General features: G+C 51.2%; 1 protein-coding gene across 3 annotated transcripts in view; it reads right to left on the bottom strand.

Annotated features, from left to right (window-relative positions):
* Nucleotides 1-17,966, bottom strand: part of PSMD9 (proteasome 26S subunit, non-ATPase 9) — a 29,994-nt gene that overhangs the window by 4,902 nt on the left and 7,126 nt on the right. Inside the window, exons 2-4 of one of the 3 annotated variants that reach the window (XM_065568116.1) lie at nucleotides 17,816-17,956; nucleotides 15,541-15,709; nucleotides 2,813-2,915 (exon numbers count right to left, since the gene is read on the bottom strand). In XM_065568116.1, the coding sequence (XP_065424188.1) occupies nucleotides 2,813-2,915; nucleotides 15,541-15,709; nucleotides 17,816-17,862 (319 nt within the window). In that variant the 5' untranslated portion in view covers nucleotides 17,863-17,956. Of the gene's footprint in view, nucleotides 1-2,812; nucleotides 2,916-3,344; nucleotides 3,571-15,540; nucleotides 15,710-17,815; nucleotides 17,957-17,966 lie in introns of those variants that run through there. The other 2 variants (XM_065568117.1, XM_005298630.5) reach the window with 2 other exon arrangements.

The raw sequence follows: 17,966 nt of genomic DNA, 5'->3' as shown, positions 1-17,966 counted from the left end.
GTGCAGCTAGCATAGCTGTTCCTAGCTCAGTTTCCATGACCAGTGTGGCCACCTGAGAACCATATTAAATCTATGTTAGTAATCCATGCTCCTGACTACCTATCTATGGGAGTTAGTCAGTGTTCCCAAATACAGTACAGGATCCACTGTGTAAAGCTAGCCAGTTACAACAGTCATCACCTGACAGTGCCATGGTTACAGACCGATAGCTGTTTCATAGCCCTGCTCATAAGCAGCAGCGATACACAGTACACATACACAGTTGTGTGTTCACACAAGTTGTGAAGAAACAGCCATGTTACAAATTCAGTAAAAAAAATCCATAGAGTAGACAGAAAATATGGACTAGGGAGATCGATGTCCACATAAAGAACACTAAGCAACAGAATTCCCTTTCCATTAAATCACCCCCTACATGCAACACTTATTGCTAAACAATGACTATTATAATAAATTTGTCCACAAATACAAAGCAAGCACTAAATTTAAAAGGAACAATGTCAACTAGTTTTATTTATTTTATAAAGAACATAGGAAGATTTTACAATATGACTGTTTTCATTAATCATTAACAGGTGCATTAATAATGCTGCACACCGCATTTTAACAGATTCAATTTTATGATTGAGCCAGTCCCCTGGCACTTTTGTAGTACCTGACGAGAGGGCAAAGCTGCTTAGAAACAAAACTCAAACTGACCCCACTATTTTTATTTTTTAAACGGAATGAAATGAAAATATTAGGGCTGTCGATTATCTCAGTTAACTCACGTGATTAACTGAAAAAAATAATCACGATTAATCACACAGTTAAACAATAGAATACCAATATTTTTGGATGTTTTTTCTACATTTTCAAATATATTGATTTCAATTACAACACAGAATACAAAGTAAACAGTGTTCACTTTATGTTAATTTTTATTACAAATATTTGCATTGTAAAAATTATAAACAAAAAAAATAGTATTTTTCAATTCACCTCCTACAAGTACCGTAATGCAAACTCTTTATTGTGAAACTGCAACTTACAAATTTAGATTTTTTTGGTTACATAACTGAACTCAAAAACAAAACAATGTAAAATTTTAGAGCCTACAAGCCCACTCAGTCCTACTTCTTGTTCAGTCAATCACTAAGACAAACAAGTTTGTTTACATTTACGGGAGACAATGCTTCTGGCTTCTTATTTATGTCACCCAAAAGTGAGAACAGGCGTTCGCATGGCACTTTTGTAGCCAACATTGCAAGGTATTTACGTGCCAGATAGTAGATAATGTTTATGCCCCTTCAGGTTCCAGCCACCATTCATCAGAGGAATGCTTCCATACCGATGACGCTCGTTAAAAAAATAATGCATTAATTACATTTTTGACTGAACTCCTTGGGGGAGAATGGTATGTCTCCTGCTCTGTTTCTCCTCCATTCTGCCATATATTTCATGTTATAGCAGTCTCGGATGATAACCTAGCACATGTTCATTTTAAAAACACTTTCACGCATATTTGACAAAACGCAAAGAAGGCACCAAAGTGAGATTTCTAAAGACCGCTACAGCACTCAACCCAAGGTTTAAGAATCTGAAGTGCCTTCCAAAATCTGAGAGGGATGAGGTGTGGAGCATGCTTTCAGAAGTCTTAAAAGAGCAACACTCCCATGTGGAAACTACAGAACCCGAACCACCAAAAAAGAAAATCAACCTTCTGCTGGTGGCATATGACTCAGATGATGTAAATGAACATGTTGGTCCACACTGCTTTGGATTGTTATCGAACAAAACCAGTAATCAGCATGGACAGATGGTGGCTGAATCTTTAGCGCATCTGGCATGTAAATATATTGTGATGCCAGCTACAACAGTGCCATGTGAACGCCTGATCTAACTTTCAGGTGATACTGTAAATAAGAAGCGGGCAGCATTAGCTCCTGAAAATGTAAACAAACTTGTTTGTCTGAGTGACTGGCTGAACAAGAAGTAGGACTGAGTGGACTTGTAGGCTCTAAAATTTTACACTGTTTTATTTTTGAATGCAGCTTTTTTTGTACATAATTTTACATTTGTAAGTTCAACTTTCATGATAAAGAGATTGCACTACAGTACTTGTATGAGGTGAATTGAAAAATACTATTTCTTTTGTTTTTTACAGCACAAATATTTGTAATAAAAAAGTGAGCACTGTACACTTTATGTTGTGTTGTAATTGAAATAAATTTGAAAATGTAGAACACCCAAAATATTTAAATAGATGGTATTCTATTATTGTTTAACAATGCAATTAATCACAACTAATCTTTTTAATTGCACAATTCATCATGATTAATTTTTTTAATCACTTAACAGCCCTAGAAAATATTAAACAGCACTAGGAGGTTATTACTATAAAAATGGTTGCAATTTTTTGAGTTTTAATAATCTAAGATATTATTAATAAACGGGAGGGGGGAATAGCTCAGTGGTTTGAGCATTGGCCTGCTAAACCCAGGGTTGTGAGTTCAATCCTTGAGGGGACCTTGGGGCTCTGAGGCAAAATCAGTACTTGGTCCTGCTAGTGAAGGCAGGGGCTGGACTTGATGACCTTTCAGGGTCCCTTCCAGCTCTATGAGATAGGTATCCTTTTAAATAGATGAGTTTCCCATCAATAATGTCCCTTTGTGTAACTGAGTTCTAAGTTTTATTTCTTTACAGTTGCCAAGGGAAAAACCAAACCAAACCGGATATTTGTAAAACAAAGAGCCAAACTTCTGACAAGTGTTGTCTGTTTCATTTAGCCCAACCCCCCTGAAAGGCGACTTTTTAGGCCAGACTTGCTTACAGATGATGTTATGCCTGGCTGCACGGACTTGGTATACGTCAACATCTGCACGTGGATACCCTTCAGCATCGACCAGCGGCTCGTTCATCCCGACTCCCTTTTGCTGCGGAGCAGAAACACTTTCATAAAGTGTCAAGTTGCTCGGCTCAAGAATACATTTTGTTTCACGTTGTTAAAGGACAGAACAAAAAAAAAACGGCATCTGTGATCTCAGCAAATTGTTGATTAGGCTGAGCTGGAGCGTCAGCGCACCGCAGATCTGAGGCTGGCACAGACCCCCCGGGCTGCGTATGTGACGGTGCATTGCAGACCCCCTCCCCCCGGCTGACACGCATCACACACAGCACAGCCCTTTGCACAGAGACACCCCCCCCGCCCTGGCAGCGAGCCCTGTGCGCGTGAACTGGACACACACCCGCCCGCGGCCCAGAGCGCTGCACAGACACCCCCGAGCTCAGCGTGCGGGGGGGGCGCAGCGGCAGGGCCCGTGTGCCCCCCGCACGCAGCGCCCCGCCCCCGCGCGCACACTCACCCCCTCCAGCACCGCGTAGCAGGCTTTGATCTGGGCCTCGAGCTCATCCTTCCTGCGGACCAGCTGCTGCACCTCGCACGCGCCCAGCGCGTCGGGCCCGGCCGCCTCCTCCTCCGCCATCGCCCTGGCCCAGCAACACCCCCCGCGCGCGGGTCACGCGCCGCGCAGCAGGATGGGCCGGGGAGGAGGGGGCGGAGCAACGCAGGGAACCGCCCCGCCTCCCTGGGCTGTGGGCGGGGCTGGGTGGAGCAGGCCCCTCCCCTCCAGCCAGACACACACGTGGGGGGCGTGCAGGGCTCCGGGGGTGATGCCTCTCCCGCCGTGCAGGGGGTCAGTGCCCACAAATGATGCCTCTCCCATAGGGCACAGAGCTGCTGTGCCCAGAGAAGCTGCATCTATGCAGAGAGGGCGCCATGCCCAGGCAGAAAGTATCTGCTAAAATGCACCGACTGGGGGGGTTGGGACACAAACCGAACCAGCTCACCCCACCCACCTCTCCTTTGTGAGGGTTTCTAAACTGAAGAACTTTGAAGTCATTTGCAAGTGCTTTAAAAGAGCTGTCGTCACCCGATCACTGCCTCTTGTTGTATCATTATCAGGGCCGGCTCTAGGTTTTTTGCTGCCTAGGTTTTTTGCTGCCCCAAGCAAAAACATTTTTTGGCTGCCCCTCAGCCCTAGTCTCCCCACCTGCAGTCCCCTGCTGTCCCAGCCCTGGGCTTCCCCCTTTCCCCACCACCAGTGCCCTCCCTCCCCCACCCCTGGGCTCTCCCCCCCAACCTGGACCCTCCTGCTGTCCCAGCCCTGGGTCACTGGTAACTCGCTCCCACGGCGGGTCATGGATGTGCCCAGAACACAGACAGGATTGGTTCCCATATGGTTACAGAACTGCAGTAAAGTGGAACAATTTTCAGCTTGTGTGACTGGAGGATATCTGGATGCATATTATAAGACTGTCCTACATAAATGAGGAAAAGTTGAGGTGCCTTTATTATTCTTTTGTTCCATTCTTTCTTTCTAGGGGGAATTTGCCAATGCAAGATCAGTGTCTTCCCTTTAAATAAAAGGGAAAAAAAAAGCAATGGCTGTTGAAAATAGCAAATAAAAATTAAAAAAAGGCAATGGCTGTTGAAAATAGCAATTCCAGTCCTAAAAAACACTGGGAAACATTTCTTGCTCAATTTTAACCTACTTTGTCTACAGGAAGTTACAGTGGATCAGTATATTTGATGTGGGAGAAATGAAGTAACACCTGCTTTAATTGAGCTTGAGCACTCCTGAATTTTGAGGGTGTTCAAATTTGGAAGGCAGGTGCTAGATTCCCTTTTTGAATATGAGCTATATCTGGAAAGGAAAAGTCAATTTCTGCTTCCATCGCTCAGAAGTGGAAATCCTCCTAAGTGCCTGGTACTGTATCTAAAGCTGTCCAGGTGCAGAGCCTCCCCTCCCTTACTTTTCATTTTAAATTCTAGTGGGATCCACGTCCCTCCCTTGCTAGGCTTCAGATAGAGAGGGGCACTGTCCATTTAGTCCACCCAATTCCTTCTTTAGGGGCTGCAAGGTGAGGTCACACCAGTATCCCTAATCCAGTCTGGGGAAGTCTTCTGAAGGGGATATCTGGGGCAAAGCCTTCTACTCCTTAGGAACACTTGTTCCCCATTCACAGTGCCCCCCCCTTTCGACTCACAGCAAGCTGCAGCATGGCTCAGCTACCTCACTCCCTACCCCTCCCTTTCCTGTTGATAGCTGCCAAGGACTTGCTGAGAAATGTAGTTCTTTCCCTGTTCTGGGGCTGGCTCTATAGGCAGGGAGCTAGGCAAGGAACTACAGCTCCCAAGGTCCCCGGGGGTTCTCAGCTCCCATGCTGGATCCCCAGCGGAGCAACAGAGCAGCTTCTGCAGGGTTGTGAGAGGGGAGGAAGTGAGTAAAAACAAAACAAAAAAAAAAAGAGGATGGCCCAAATGCCGCCCAAAGCATCTGCTTGTTTTGCTGGTGCCTAGAACCGGCCCTGATCATTATAGCACCTTTCACGCCAGTTGTGTGAACATTTGGAGAGAAAAATCAGCTGGAAAAATGCTGCAGAGTTTCAGCTTGGAATTGTGCCGCTGAATGCTCTATCCCCCTTGCAAGAGAGATTTTATAATGGAAACAGACTTCAGGGCAGCAGGCCCTGTATGTGCTACTGTAGTTCATCGTCATGTGGTACAAACTGGAGAGGCAAATTCCTTCTCAAGATCACACATACACACAGTTTCATTGAAACTGTTTACATGTTTTAAAGCCTTTCCTGATCAGCTTTTCCTCGTTTTGTTGCCTGTGAATGTTTGCAGATAGCTTTTGAACTGACGAGTTCTGCAGTGCTGGCTTAAATCAATACCACGTGGAGGGCTGGAGCGGGGAGGATGGGCATGTCGGTTTGTTTTTTATCTTCTGACTGCTGTGCAGGGATTCTTATCTTTTCGGCAAACATGTTTTTAACCAGTTTCATGAGAGAAACACTCTTCACTTGTGTATGTTCCCAACATCAGCTCCTGCAATAGCTAAAAAAATGACCAAATGGCATTATGCCGCATGTTGTCAAACCTTTAGATCCTGGCTGTTCTGTAGATTTCCACTTTCTAGTTTCTGGCATGATGGAGGCTCTTGGGAGCCTGTGTTTTTGTTTTGTCAAGGTTTTTTATTTGCAAAAAATCTCATAACAAGGATGAATGGAGCTTCAAATACTTCCTTGTTGTGCGGAGGAGAGAATGCTTGAATTGCTTTGACTTTGAACTGAAAAGGAAAATGGGATTTCAGCCAAATATAATAAATACAATTAGAGATGACAATTTTTTCTTGCTTCTCTGGACAGAAAACACCATGCTAAAGAAGTGTGCTTGAACTCTGGCAGACAGCTAGGCTAAATCATAATCTGCTAGGCCTCTCCTCCCTCTCCAGCTGGGCTGCTGGTGAGTGTGGTTTGAGGGAGGGTGGGGAATGAAGAAAAAAAGAAAATGTTTTCTTGGGGCATGCCTGACACCCAGGGCCTAAAAGGTACTGGACACTAGTAGGGTTACCATATTTAAACATTAAAAAAGAGGACACTCCACGGGGCCCTGGTCCCGCCCCTTCCCCACCCCAACTCTGCCCCTTCCCCAAGGTCCCCACCCCAACTCTGCCCCCTCCCCTGAGCGCCCCGCATTTCCCCCTCCTCCCTCCCAGCCACGCGAAACAGCTGCCCGAGCCATGGGCTTCATGGTTTGCCAGGCAGCCCCCAGACCTCCAGACCCTGCGCCCCCGGGCCGGGCGCTTCCCCAGCACAGCCAGAGCCCGGGAGGAAAAGCACCCGGCCGAGGGCGCAGGGTCTGGAGGTCTGGGGACTGCCCGGCAAACCGTGAAGGCGGTAGCGCTTGGGCAGCTCGGCTCTTCAGCTGCACAGAGCTGAGGTGTCTGGGGGGAGCTGCAGGCGGATTCCCCTGCGGCGGCTGCTGCTGCTCCCCCCAGACACCTCAGCTCTGTGCAGCTGAAGAGACAAGTTGCCCGAGCTCTACCGCCTTCATGGTTTGCCGGGCAGCCCCCAGCAGGGCCGGCGCTTCCATTTAGGCGACCTAGGCAGTTGCCTAGGGCACCAGGATTCGGGGGGGAGGCATTTTGCCGCCCTTGGCAGCAAGTCGGCGGCGGGGGGTCCTTCCGCGCTCCGGGTCTTCGGCGGCAATTCGGCAGCAGGTCCTTCACTCGCTCCGGGACCAGCCGCCGAAGTGCCCCGAAGACCGGGAGCACGGAAGGACGCCTGCCTAGGGCACCAAAGACCCTGGCACTGCTCCTGGCCCCCAGACCTCCAGACCCTGCACCCGCGGCCAGGCGCTTCCCCTCCCGGGCTCCAGCTGCACTGGGGAAGCGCCTGGCCGGGGGCGCAGGGTCTGGAGGTCTGGGGGCTGCCCGGCAAACCGTGAAGCCTTTAGCACTCGGGCAGCTCGGCTCTTCAGCTGCGCAGAGCTGAGGTGTCTGGGGGGAGCAGCAGCAGCCGCCACGGGGGAATCCGCTTGCAGCTCGCAGCCTGCCGGAGCCCCTCTAAGGTAAGCAGGGGACTGGGGCAGGGATGCCGGCAAAACAAAGCTGGGAGTATTTTCCCGGACATGTTCAGCTTTTTGGCAATTCCCCCTGGACGGGGATTTGATGACCAAAAAGCCGGACATGTCCGGGAAAATCCGGACGTATGGTAACCCTAGACACTAGAGATACAGAACACTCCGATACTTGCACATTCCACACAGATAACAAGGACAGAGAAAAAAGGTAATATGATGGATAGAGTTGTTTTGTTCGAACCAACATGTTCAAGGTGAGAGGGGGCACCCTACTGTGTAGAGGGGTTGTACCTTGCTACATAGAGGGATTCAGGGCCGGTGCAACCAGTAGGTGTACTAGGTGGTTGCCTAGGGCGCCAAGTGGTTGGGGGGCGCCAAAAATTGGTGCCCTGGCTCGCCAGGGAGGAGCCGCCTTCCGGAGGCACCGGAGAGCCAGAGCGTCGGCTTGTGGGGGCGGCGAGCTGCAGTCATGGAGGAGCCGGCATGACGCAGGGGGACAGCAGCCCTGCAAAGGCGGTGGCGCCACTAGCGGGGAGCAGCCGCGCCCCCCACCCCTCCTGCCCAGGCTGCAGCCCGGTGCCCCCCCGGGGGGTCCTGCAGGCTGCAGCGGATGCATGTGAGTGCCTGTCCCCATGTGCCCCCCGGCTCCCCTCCCTCACCACGCTTGGGCTCTGTGGCTCCCGGGCGTGTGAGCCGCCGCTGGGGCACGGAGGGGCAGCGGTGGCAGCAGCTCATACGTCCGGGAGTGGCAGAGCCTGAGCGCGTTGACGGGGGAGCCGGGGGGCACTCCTGCCTGGGTTGTGGCCCGGCACCCCTCCCCCGGGGGCTCCTGCAGCGGATGCATGCGGGCGGCAGCCCCCATGCGCCCCCCGGCTCCTCCCTCGCCGCGCTCGGGTTCTGCGGCTCCCAGGCGTGCGAGCCTCTGCCGTCCCTCCCGGAGCAGGCTCAGGGCCCCGGTGGCGGCTCACACGCCTGGGAGCTGCAGAGCCTGAGCGCGGCGAGGGGGAAGCCGGGTGGCGCACGGGGGCCGGCACCCGCATGCATCCACTGCAGGACCCCCCGGGGGGGGGGGCAGGCTGCAGCCTGGGCGGGGGCACGGCTGCTCCCACCTAGTGGTGCTGCTACCTTTGCAGGGCTGCTACCCCCCTGTGCCATGTTGGCTCCTCCATGGCTGGGGCTCGCCGCCGCCACAAGTGGGATGCTCTGGCTCTCCGGTGCCACCAGAAGGCGGCTCTTCCCTTCCGAGCTGCTGCAGCAGCCCAAGCCCGGCAAAGCCAGTGAGTCGACTCGGGGTGGGGGGCCACCAGGGTGGGGTGGGGAGGGCCCACGGGGGGGCTATGCACCCTCCAGGGGAGTTCAGGGGGCGGGGAGGGGGGAATCTTGTCTGGGAAGCAGCCCCTGGGCACGGCTGGCCCCTGGGGTCTATAAAGGCTCATTGGGATTTGCCCCTCAATAAACCGATGTGCGGGGGGGGGGGAAGGGCGGCGCACGGTGGAAGTTTCGCCTAGGGCACAAAATATCCTTGCACTGGCCCTGAAGGGGTTGCACTTCAATACGTCAGGAGTGATGTGTAACTTGTTTGTACCTGTTGACGTCACTAGGCCTCACCCTAGGTAACTCGGGAGGGTAGAAGGCCACTAAGTGTCAATGAAGCCTTCCTGCACTAGGCCTAAGTGAACCAAACTCTATCCTTCCATGTTTAAACTCTAATCAACCTCAAAAGCCAGGTGCAATTAGAATATGTAAGCAACCAGTTATCTGTGTGCAACCTCCTGCTCAAGCGGTAATAATGAGGCCTGCATGTTTCTGGCTGAAGGGAAAAAGGACAAAATAACAGTTTAAAGAAGTTACTAACAAACTAGGCTTATAGCTGCCAAAAATGACGTAACTATTACCAGAAATGAAAAAAGTAAAAAAAAAAAAAAGAAAGGGCTAGAAGGGAAAGGGGGGGGGGGTAAGGCTTAACTGCAAAATGTATAAAAAAAAAAAAAACTGTTCCTGTTAATGTGCTTGATTTGAGACTTGCCAGTCTCCTTGCACCGCTTTAGGATCCCAAATAAACTTTGTTTGCTTTTCCCCTTGGTGTGTTTATTGGCGCGAAGCACACCGGGCAACGAACCCACTGTTGCTGTCCTCGAGCACACCTGTGCTGGCAACATACCTGTGTATAAGAATGCACCCCTGAGTGGATATCTTTGTCCGGCCTAGGGGAGTGTCCTGCCACTGACTGAGGCCTGGTCTACACTACGGGTTTAGGTCGACTTTAGCAGCGTTAAACCGAATTAAGCCTGGACACGTCCACACAACGAAGCCCTTTCTTTCGACTTAAAGGGTCCTTTAAACCGGTTTCTTTACACCACCTCTGACGAGGGGATTAGCGATAAAACCGGTCTTTGCGGGTCGGAATTGGGGTAGTGTGGACGGAATTCGACGTTATTGGCCTCCGGGAGCTATCCCACAGTGCTCCATTGTGACCGCTCTGGACAGCACTCTCAACTCAGATGCACTGACCAGGTAGACAGGAAAAGACCCGCGAAGGTTTGAATTTCATTTCCTGTTTGCCCAGTGTGGAGAGCACAGGTGACCCCGCAGAGCTCATCAGCACAGGTAACCGTGATGGAGTCCTCCCAGGATCGCAAAAGAGCTCCAGCATGGACCGAACGGGAGGTACGAGATCTGCTCGCCATATGGGGAGATGAAGCAGTGATAGCTGAACTCCGTAGCAGTAAAAGAAATGGAAAAGTATTAGAAAAGATCTCCAAGGCCATGAAGGACCGAGGCCATAACAGGGACACACAGCAGTGCCGCGTGAAAATTAAGGAGCTACGGCAAGCTTACCACAAAGCCAGAGAAGCAAACGGAAGGTCCGGGGCAGAGCTGCAAACTTGCCGCTACTACGCGGAGCTGCATGCGATCCTAGGGGGTGCAGCCACCACTACCCCAACCGTGTGCTATGACTCTCTCACTGGAGAAACACACAGGGAAGACGGTTCGGGGAACGAGGAAGATGACGATGGAGGTACTGTAGGTAGCTCACAGCAGCAAGGAAGCAGAGAAACCGGTTTCCCCAACAGCCAGGATATGTTTGTGACCCTGGACCTGGAACCAGTAACCCCCGAACTCACCCAAGACCCTCAGGGCACACAGGAGACCTCTGGTGAGTGTAACTTTGTAACTATTTGTAAACATTACAAAAAAAAAGCAAGCGTGTTTAATGATTACTTTGCCCTGGCAATCGCGGCCAGTACATCTACTGGAAAAGTCTGTTAACGTGTATGGGGATGGAGCGGAAATCCTCCAGGGACATCTCCAGAAAGCTCTCCTGGTTGAAATGGGGTGATTTTATTAAGGGGACATTCAGAGGCGCCCGTTCCTGCTCTTCTGACCAGAAATGTTCCCCGCTGTTAACCACGCGGTGGGGGGAGGGGTGAAGTGATCATCCCAGAGAATCGTGTGTGTGTGTGTGGGGGGGGGGGGGGGGTGGTTTACTTGTGTTTGTGCCGCATGTTAACCGGGAAACCGCAGCCCCCTCCTTTTACATTGAAACCCCATTTTAAATGGACAACCCAATTCATCCTTGATATGGGAAATGCGCTGCTGTTTGCAACCTTTCCCGCATGTTAAGAAGGTTAAAAAAGCCAAAACACTGTGGCCTACGATGGCTGCCTGCAAGCCGAAATATGCGACCTTGTAATGAAAGAGTGTACCCATTGTTCTCTAAAATGTGTCTTTTTTAACCACCTCTCCCTTCTCCTCCGCCAGCTGCCAATGTTTCTCCTTCGCAGAGGCTCATGAACATTAGAAAGAGAAAACGTAGGACGAGGGACGAGATGTTCATGGAGCTGCAGATGTCCGCCCAGGCTGATAGAGCACAGCAGAATGCGTGGAGGCAGTCAATGTCGGAGATGAGAGAAGCCCAATATGAACGAGAGGAGAGGTGGCGGGCTGAATCGCGGGAAGAACAGAGCAAGTGGTGGGCTGAAGACGATAGGTGGCATCAGCTTGCAGACAGACGGCAAGAGGCAATGCTCCGTCTGCTGGAGCATCAAACTGATATGCTCGAGCGTATGGCTGAGTTGCAGGAAAGGCAGCAGGAGCAGAGACCGCCGCTACAGCCCCTGTGTAACCAACAGCCCTCCTCCCCAAGTTCCATAGCCTCCTCACCAAGACGCCCAAGAACACGGTGGGGGGGCCTCCGTCCACCCAGTCACTCCACCCCAGATGATCGCCCAAGCATCAGAAGGCTGGCCTTCAATAAGACTTAAAGTTTTAAAATGCAGTGTGTCCTTTTCCATCCCTCCTCCCCCACCCATCCCAGGCTACCTCGGCAATTATCCCCCTACCTCTGTAAGGAACTAATAAAGAATGCATGAATGTTAAAAAAAAAATGACTTTATTGCCTCTGCAAGCGGGAGGGGAGGGTGGGGTGGGGTGGTTGGTTTACAGGGAAGTAGAGTGAACCGGGTCGGGGGGGGGGGTTTGGAGGGTTCATCAAGGAGAAACAAACAGAAGTTTCACACAGTAGCCTGGCCAGTCACAAAACTCGTTTTCAAAGCTTCTCTGATGCGCACCGCGCCCTGCTGTGCTCCTCTAACCGCCCTGGTGTCTGGCTGCGCGTAATCAGCGGCCAGGCGAGTTGCCTCAACCTCCCACCCCGCCATAAAGGTCTCCCCCTTACTCTCACAGATATTGTGGAGCGCACAGCAAGTAGCAATAACAATGGGGATATTCTTTTCGCTGAGGTCTGAGCGAGTCAGTAAGCTGCGCCAGCGCGCTTTTAAACGTCCAAATGCACATTCCACCACCATTCGGCACTTGCTCAGCCTGTAGTTGTACAGGTCCTGACTCCTGTCCAGGCTGCCTGTGTACGGCTTCATGAGCCATGGCATTAAGGGGTAGGCTGGGTCCCCAAGGATCACGATAGGCATTTCAACATCCCCAATGGTCACTTTCTGGTCCGGGAAGAAAGTCCCTTCCTCCAGCTTTCGAAACAGAGCAGAGTTCCTGAAGACGTGAGCATCATGTACCTTTCCCGGCCATCCCACGTTGATGTTGGTGAAACGTCCCTTGTGATCCACCAGGGCTTGCAGCAGCATTGAAAAGTACCCCTTGCGGTTTACGTAGTCGGTGGCTTGGTGCTCCGGTGACAAGATAGGGATATGGGTTCCGTCTATGGCCCCGCCACAGTTTGGGAATCCCATTTCAGCAAAACCATCCACTATTGACTGCACGTTGCCCAGAGTCACTACCCTTGCTATCACCAGGTCTTTCATTGCCCTGGCAAATTGGATCACAGCAGCCCCCACCGTAGATTTGCCCACTCCAAATTGATTCCCGACTGACCGGTAGCTGTCTGGCATTGCAAGCTTCCACAGGGCTATCGCCACTCGCTTCTCAACTGTGAGGGCTGCTCTCATCTTGGTATCCTGGCGTTTCAGGGCAGGGGAAAGCAAGTCACAAAGTTCCATGAAAGTGCCCTTACGCATGCGAAAGTTTTGCAGCCACTGGGAATCGTCCCATACCTGCAGCACGATGCGGTCCCACCAGTCTATGCTTGTTTCCCGGGCCCAGAATCGGCGTTCCACGGCATCAACCTGCCCCAGTGACACCATGATTTCCACATTGCTGGGGCCTGTGCCTTGTGAGAGGTCTATGTCCATGTCAATTACTTCATCACTCTCGTCGCCGCGCTGCAATCGCCTCCTCGCCTGGTCCGGGTTTCGCCTTTGCATGTCCTGGCTCTGCATATACTCCAGGACAATGCGCGTGGTGTTCATAGTGCTCATAATTGCCGCGGTGATCTGAGCGGGCTCCATGATCCCAGTGCTAGCTATGGCGCCTGGTCAGAAAAAAGGCGCGAAAGTAGTATCTGATGGACCAGGAGAAGGAGGGAGGGCGGGAGGGAGGGAGGGCCGAGTGACGACATGGCGTACAGGTACAGGAACAGGGAGAAACACAAACAACTGTCACACAGAATGGTCCCCCCAAAGATTAAACTGAAAACCCTGGGCTTAGCAGGCCATTGATTTCACGGAGGAAGGGGAAGCAAATGAATACAGAACAAATCTATTTTTTACATCTTAAGCTGGCAGCCGACGGTGCAGCATGAGTGATAGCCTCTCCAGTATGACGATGACGGATACCAATCATAAAATACCATCATCTGCCAAAAGGCAAGGGGCTGCTGCTGTGTAGCAATGCAGCCCCACGTCTGCCAGCCCCACGTCCGCCAGCACCCAGCATCGCCCTCGGCCTCTTCTGGGTGCTTAGCAGACAATACTGGGCAATTGGCAGAAAATAGTATATTACGACTGGTAGCCATCATCATCGAAACAGTAGCATGTCTGCCCAGGTGGCCATGATTGACAGCCACACCAATACGATGATGACGGGTACCAGTCATAATATACCATCGCCTGGCAAGGGGCTGGTGCAATGCAGCCCTACGGCTGCCAGCCCCATGGCTATCACTCATGCTACACCGTCTACCGCCAAAAGGCAGTTAGCAGCTGCTGCTGTGTAGCAATGCAGTCCCACGTCTGCCAGCACCCAGAGGACATATGGTGACGGTGAGCTCAGCTGAGTTGAGCGGGCTCCATGCTTGCCGTGGTATGTTGTCTGCACAGGTAACCCAGGTAAAAAGGCGCGAATCTATTGTCTGCGTTGCTGTGACGAGGGGGGAGGGGCCTGACGACATGTACCCAGAACCGCCCGCGACACTGTTTTGCATCATCCGGGCATTGGGATCTCAACCCAGAATTCAAAGAAAAGGCGCGAACCGCTTCTCGGCTCTCTGAGCTGTGGCGCAAACGTAGTATCTGACGGACTAGGGGAAGGAGGGAGGGCGGGCCGAGTGACGACATGGCGTACAGGCACAGGGAATTAAAATCAAGAACGGTGGCTGTGCATCAGGGAGAAACACAAACAACTGTCACACAGAATGAAAGGTTTCAGAGTAGCAGCCGTGTTAGTCTGTATCCGCAAAAAGAAGAACAGGAGGACTTGTGGCACCTTAGAGACTAACAAATTTATTAGAGCATAAGCTGTCGTGGACTACAGCCCACTTCTTCGGATGCATCCGAAGAAGTGGGCTGTAGTCCACGAAAGCTTATGCTCTAATAAATTTGTTAGTCTCTAAGGTGCCACAAGTCCTCCTGTTCTTCTTTTTGTCACACAGAATGTTCCCCCCAAAGATTAAACTGAAAACCCTGGGCTTAGCAGGCCGTTGATTTGACGGAGGGAGGGGGAAGCAAATGAATACAGAGCAAATCTATTTTTTACATCTTAAGACGACGGTGCAGCGTGACTGATAGCCCTCGGCATCTTTCTGGGTGCTTGGCAGCAAATACGGGGCGGCGTATGACGATGGTCTTCAGGCCTATTGCACAATCGGCTGCTCGGGGAAGACTCTGCTAACGTGCGATGACCCGACTTGTAATAGGACGGCTAATAGTCGTAATACACCATTTACTGCCAAAAGGCAAGCCCCACGGCTGCCAGCACCCAGATCGCCGATGAAGGCTACCAGTCTACTGCACCGTCTACCGCCAAAAGGCAGTTAGCAGCTGCTGCTGTGTAGCAATGCAGTCCCACGTCTGCCGGCACCCAGAGGACATATGGTGACGGTGAGCTCAGCTGAGCGGGCTCCATGTTGTCTGCACAGGTAACCCAGGTAAAGAGGCGCGAATCTATTGTCTGCCGTTGCTGTGACGGGGGAGGGAGGGGCCTGACGACATGTACCCAGAACCGCCCGCGACACTGTTTTGCATCATCCGGGCATTGGGATCTCAACCCAGAATTCAAAGGGGCAGCGGAGACTGCGGGAACTGTGGGATAGCTGTGGGATAGCTACCCATAGTGCAATGCTCCGGAAGTCGACGCTAGCCTTGTACTGTGGACGCGGTCCGCCGACTAGAGCACCTAGAGCATTTTATTGTGTGGACACACACAATCGGCTGTATACAACCGATTTCAATAAAACCGGATTCTATAAATTCGAACTAATTTCATAGTGTAGACGTACTGTCCATTGTCAGGGAGCACATATGTACTAGCAGAACTGTAGACATCTGATCCGGGGAGCTAGAGACTGTGTTTAATTTGGCAATAAACCTGGCCGGGTGCCTTCGTACCTTATCGGAGTCTGTGGTCTTTGGGGTTCTCTCAGGGTCTGCTGTGTCAGCGATCTGTGCAGAGCCGGGGCAGCACACGGAGGGAACACGCACGCAGCCGACTGTTATCAACACTGGATAGCAGAGCACCACGCCGGTGGCGTCTGACGGCATGATGACATGTTTGTTTCTGTCCCCACAGGGAAGAAGAAACCGTATTATAACTGGGTTTCCCAGTTCCACCAGGGGCCTGATTTTCCTCTAATTGGTGTCAATCAGACATAATGGTGGAAACCATAGGTGTACACTGCACAGCCATCAAGTAAAATTTCGATCACTGCTATTCTAGTCTAGGTTTGAAGCAGCACTCTAGAGCCGAAAAGCACCCTTTCCCACTGCCAATTCCTTGAGCAATCCATGGCCACACTCAAGTAAGGTTCCTGTTTTAAAAATCTCTCTGCAGCAAACATCTGTAGATTCTGGTACTGCCAGAGTCCTGCTTCAAGGAGATGGTACCTGATGTGTGGTCCACAGACTAAGCTCAGTGAAATCTGGTGTTAATCAGAGTATGGAGTTACTCTAGGTTTACACTACAGCAGTGTTTCCCAAACTGGGGTTCGTGAACCACTGGGGGTTTGCGAAATGTTATAGGGGGTTCTCGGGAAAAAAATCCCTAATGGCGGACAGAGCTGTCCCTAGGGACCCTGGGCACCATGGGGCCAGCAGCCGAGAGCCCCTGAACTTCCAAGAGCTAAGCAGATCAAAGCAAGCATATCTATCACACTGAGGAGATTTAAACTTCAAGACTCCTTATAAGAAATGGAAAGGGAGGTGGATATTTTTTGCGGTTTTTAAAAGTAAATAGGCAGCTAGTATTGTTTTTAAAATTATTATGAAGAACAAGTTTAAGCTTTGTTGTAACTGTGCGCTGTTTGCCTGGACTGCTCGAGACCTGAATGCTTGTGTAGGAGGAATTATTTGAGTTGGCTTCTTAAATACAAAAAAAAAAGAACAGGAGTACTTGTGGCACCTTAGAGACTAACAAATTTATTAGAGCATTTATTAGTCTCTAAGGTGCCACAAGTACTCCTGTTCTTCTTTTTGCGGATACAGACTAATACGGCTGCTACTCTGAAACCTTCTTAAATACCTTCACACTGTTTCACATCTGATACTCCTTGATGAAGGATAGGAGCCTTGTCTTATAACAGGCTTATTCAAAGTGATACAAGCTATGAAAGTGAGATCTTGGAAGAGTGTTGCCGTTTTCATAATGTAATAAAAATACTGTAATGTTAAATAATTAATAGTGTGTAATAAGCATGTCAAAAACAATTTTTATATTTCCTCATTGCTTTTATAATTTATACTCAGGTAAAGGAGAAAATCCCTGGAAATATTCATTTTTAGGAGGGGTTCGTGAGACTTGACATTTTAGTGAAACGGGTTCACAGGTTGTTAAAGTTTGGGAACCACTGCTCTACAGTCTGAGAATCTGGCTCCTTCTTTTATGCTTTCCTTAGATAATCTGACAAACAGCTATGCTGCAGCGTATATGAACTCCAGATATTATCCCCCCCACAGCTCATTTTATCATGTCTTACTCTATGGGCGTGTACAGGAGTTGGCCGGGGCTCGACCCGCTCCGGGGCGGTGGGGAGCCACACCGACTCACTACCTGCTGGGGCTTGAGTGCTTTGTCTGGTTGCAGGGTCTCGCCCGGCAGCCCTTGCAGTCCTGAAAGATACAGGAAGGCCGACCCCGGCTCAGGGCGGGCACCAGCATTAGGTCAGGGCTCAGACCCTTAGTCAGGGTTGAGCAACAGTAAACAAAGTATTTAGCCCAGGCCCTAGGTCAGGGCGGGGCAACAAACGCTTGAGGAGAGCTCAGGCCCTCAGGCAGGGCTGAGCCACAATAATAGGCCTGAGCCTCAACAGGCCTGGGAGAGGGGGGGAGACTGCCACCCACAGGTTGGGTGGCAGGGAGGACGCAGGCCCTCCCACTCCACTGCGTCCCAGCCCGGGGCCCTAGCAGCGGCAGAAGACCCGCTGCTTCGTCAGTGGGGATCCAGGCCGCAACACACTGACATCGGCTCTGGCAGTGCTGTAGCCAGTCTGGGGTCGGCTGCCCCCGGGCTACTTCCAGTAGGGTGACCAGACAGCAAACGTGAAAAATCGGGACAGAGGGTGGGGGGTAATAGGAGCCTATATAAGAAAAAGATCAAAAAATCAGGACTGTCCCTATAAAACCGGGACATCTGGTCACCCTAACTTCCACACTCCCCCTCTGGGCCTACCTGGGGGCTGGTGTTGGCCTCGGGGGAATCCTGGACCATGGCTTCATCCGGCCAGGGATCCTTTGGCAAGTCCGGAGCTCCTCCGGATAGGAGGCGCAGGGCAGGCCCGCCCACCTCCCAGTTGTTTCCAATAAGGACTCACTACAGGGCA

Source organism: Chrysemys picta, chromosome 15 (assembly GCF_011386835.1).
Source record: "Chrysemys picta bellii isolate R12L10 chromosome 15, ASM1138683v2, whole genome shotgun sequence".
NCBI lineage: Eukaryota > Metazoa > Chordata > Testudines > Emydidae > Chrysemys > Chrysemys picta.
Note: the sequence above shows the minus strand (reverse complement) of the source record. Positions and strands in the feature narration are given on the sequence as shown.